Source organism: Arachis ipaensis, chromosome B07, assembly GCF_000816755.2.
Source record: "Arachis ipaensis cultivar K30076 chromosome B07, Araip1.1, whole genome shotgun sequence".
NCBI lineage: Eukaryota > Viridiplantae > Streptophyta > Magnoliopsida > Fabales > Fabaceae > Arachis > Arachis ipaensis.
Genome location: NC_029791.2, coordinates 124048100 through 124051037, shown reverse-complemented (window position 1 = coordinate 124051037; position 2938 = coordinate 124048100). Strand labels below are relative to the sequence as shown.

At 28.7% G+C, this 2938-nt stretch overlaps 1 protein-coding gene across 2 annotated transcripts in view; it reads right to left on the bottom strand.

The window, feature by feature from the left end:
- LOC107606265 (ergosterol biosynthetic protein 28) overlaps positions 1-2831 on the bottom strand; it is a 4626-nt gene extending 1795 nt beyond the window's left edge. Inside the window, exons 1-3 of one of the 2 annotated variants that reach the window (XR_001612643.2) lie at positions 2544-2831; positions 1073-1279; positions 659-842 (exon numbers count right to left, since the gene is read on the bottom strand). Coding sequence is in view for 1 of the 2 variants with exons in the window: in XM_016308302.2 (XP_016163788.1) it covers positions 775-842; positions 1073-1279; positions 2544-2658 (390 nt within the window). In the remaining variant the exon portion in view is untranslated. Of the gene's footprint in view, positions 1-560; positions 843-1072; positions 1280-2543 lie in introns of those variants that run through there. The other variant, XM_016308302.2, reaches the window with a different exon arrangement.

The following is a 2938-nucleotide window of genomic DNA, read 5'->3' as shown; positions in this document are numbered from 1 at the left end:
TGTTTAGCTAACAATTATCATATATCTTATTAATTTAAATTAATTCTTTTAAAATTTTAAAAAATTTGAAAATTAATTATAAATTATTAATTGTTTGAAAGACACAATACTCTTATAGAATACAAGATATAAGATATCTTTATAAAATTTTTCTTTTAACAACGTAAATTTAGAAGAAAAATGAGTATTTTTTACAAGAAAATAATATCTAAAGTACATAATGTGATTACCAAAATATAACTACGTAAGTCATTATTAATATAATAATATAAATGTTAAATATATTAATATAAAAAATAAATATAGAGATTATTATATAAAAACTAATTTAAAAGGTATAAAGACTTGAGGGTATGATATTAAATAAGTTAAGTAAAAAATATTAGTGAATTAAATAATTAAAACATAAATCCATCACATAGTAAAAAATAATACTTATAAAATTATTAAATTACATAATATTTTTTATTTTTTAAACACATATCTCATATATAAATATAGGTTCTTAAAATTTTGGAGTGGCCTCGGCCACTACTCGCCCCCTCTAAATCCGTCCTGCGTATTTGCTAAAAGTAGAAGAGGGTTGTTTATTTAATTTAAAAGTCCCCTTTTTTCACCACATGTTGATGCCAAGGACTGTGAATGGTAATGTTCAATGGCAGTAATTGTGAAACTAACATTACTGCTCATAACTAACAATACATCAAAGAATTCAAAACAACCTTAAAAATCACATGATCTCACTTGACTTGTCTCTTTGCTCACTAATCCTTTCTAAGAATGCTTCAAGTGCACTCTCCCATGCGAATTCCATTGCAATAGCATCCACATAATCGATGTTCCTGTCAGTAAAATGAAGTTAGGAGGCAAATAATAAGCAAAAAGAATTAGCTCCAAAAGTAGCAATTAGTTCCTACAACTACAAGCAAGGTTATCCAAATCGAGTTTCTGAGTTTAGTTTTACCATTCAAGACTACCTATAAACTTCACAAAGTTATTGTGAACTCTCGAGTTTGATAACCTTGACTACAAGTAAAATTTCAGTGGAAAAAGATAATGAAATTTATCATACCTGCAAAAAAGGCAACAGCAGACAGATTTTGAATCTGCATTGTTTGATAAATAAAGTATTCAGTGACAAAGTGACCAAGAGCATAGATAAATGATAAGAAAGTAGCCAGGTAAATGGGCTTATTGTCAAGGTTGAATGCGCAGATATAGCAAAGTGTGCAGGTCAACAGTGTCCAAGTTCCAAATGTGCGTCCATGAACTTCAGTCACTATACAAATTTAACAAACTCTTTATCAGTGCTCGGAGTTAAAAGTATATTACATTAGTATTCTACCATATGAGAATTGAGATTATCTTTAATATAAAAGCTAAAATAAGTGTAAAACAACTTAAAGATCATAATTACTTATTGAATTTCCTTTAGTTCAAGATCAACTTGAGAACAAACCATCGTCATTGCGCCTAGTAAAGACACTCAGCCAAGCTTTAGAAGAATGGCAAGTAAAACTAATTTCATTCCAATTCGATACCCTGCTAAGTTTTCTTCATCCCCCTCTCTACATTGCTAAAAGATTGCAATATATAAAGCGTTCAGATACGTTATCCTAACATATACTAGAGGGGAACCGGAGGAAGTATACTTTCTTAGATTCACTGTTTTGACTACGAAATCAAATTTGTTTCCTTGTTTAATCAAATCCCACTGTATTGAAATTGGAAAAGAATTATTGTTTTCTTGTTTTGGTTAGAACAATTAAATTCCAAAACCATATTTTCTCATTTTGTAATGCAATGCAGGGTAGCATCAAGATTAGCATAACTATGAAATCTAAGTGCCTAGAAAACGTAAAATCATATAAACAAATGCCTAAAATCCGGTTATGACTTGCGTTATGTATTAGATTATGTATTTATAAAATAATCATTTAGTTAATAATAACAATTAGGTACTAGTTAGTTATATTTTTTTTTTCTCTTGTTAGTGTGTATATATATAAAATGTACTCCTATATAATCTTCTTCAAGTTCTCTATGAAAATTTTAAGAAATAGTATACAAGAGTACATTGTATATATGCATACATGTGTTAATAAGGAAAAAAAAAAAAAAACTAACTAGCACTTAATTGTTATTATTAACTAATTAATCATTCTATAAATACATCTCATAATGTAGCTGAGTGAACAAATGGAACAGAAAAAAAATATCTCATTGTTTATAAAAGTGGAAAAGTTGAAGAAAAAATGATGTTTTCTTGGATATATGTAAAGAGCTCGGTTCAATAAATTCAAAATATATCCTACACAAAACTAGAAAGATCTCAATTTTATTCAAATTCATATACAATGCTTACAGTAAATCTCCTACATTCACTTCTTACACGATTCGGAGTAACAAAATCAAAATATGTCTGAATCTCAAACATGCAAAAGGAACTACACAAACATAAGCAGATACATGGATAACATGAATGCCTTCATATTTCAGTGAATTCACAGAAATTAATTTAAGAGAGAGAGAGAATTAGTTACTGGTGGTGTTGGAGAAGACGCCAAGGCGGAGGGCCCAAATGTTGAAGAAACCAAACCAAACAGAAGCAAGTCGGAGAGTGCCAACTGCTAACAGCCACCATCCTAGTGCCTTCATTCTCGAATTATAATTTCTATTGATGTTTGTGAAAGATGCAAGATTGTGAATTAGAAATGTTCGTTACTGTTGTCACTCAATTAGGAAATTAGGGATTAGGAATCAAACATGAAGGTGAAGACTGGGGAGTAAAGAGTGAGGACATATTCTAATTTCTGGGTACTAATGTCAGAGTACATATTGTTTAAAATTTAAATACTCAAAATCGTTCTAATTATTTTAATAAAATATTTTAATTTTTAATATTTTTTATTTGACAAAATTTTAAAAATTATTCTTT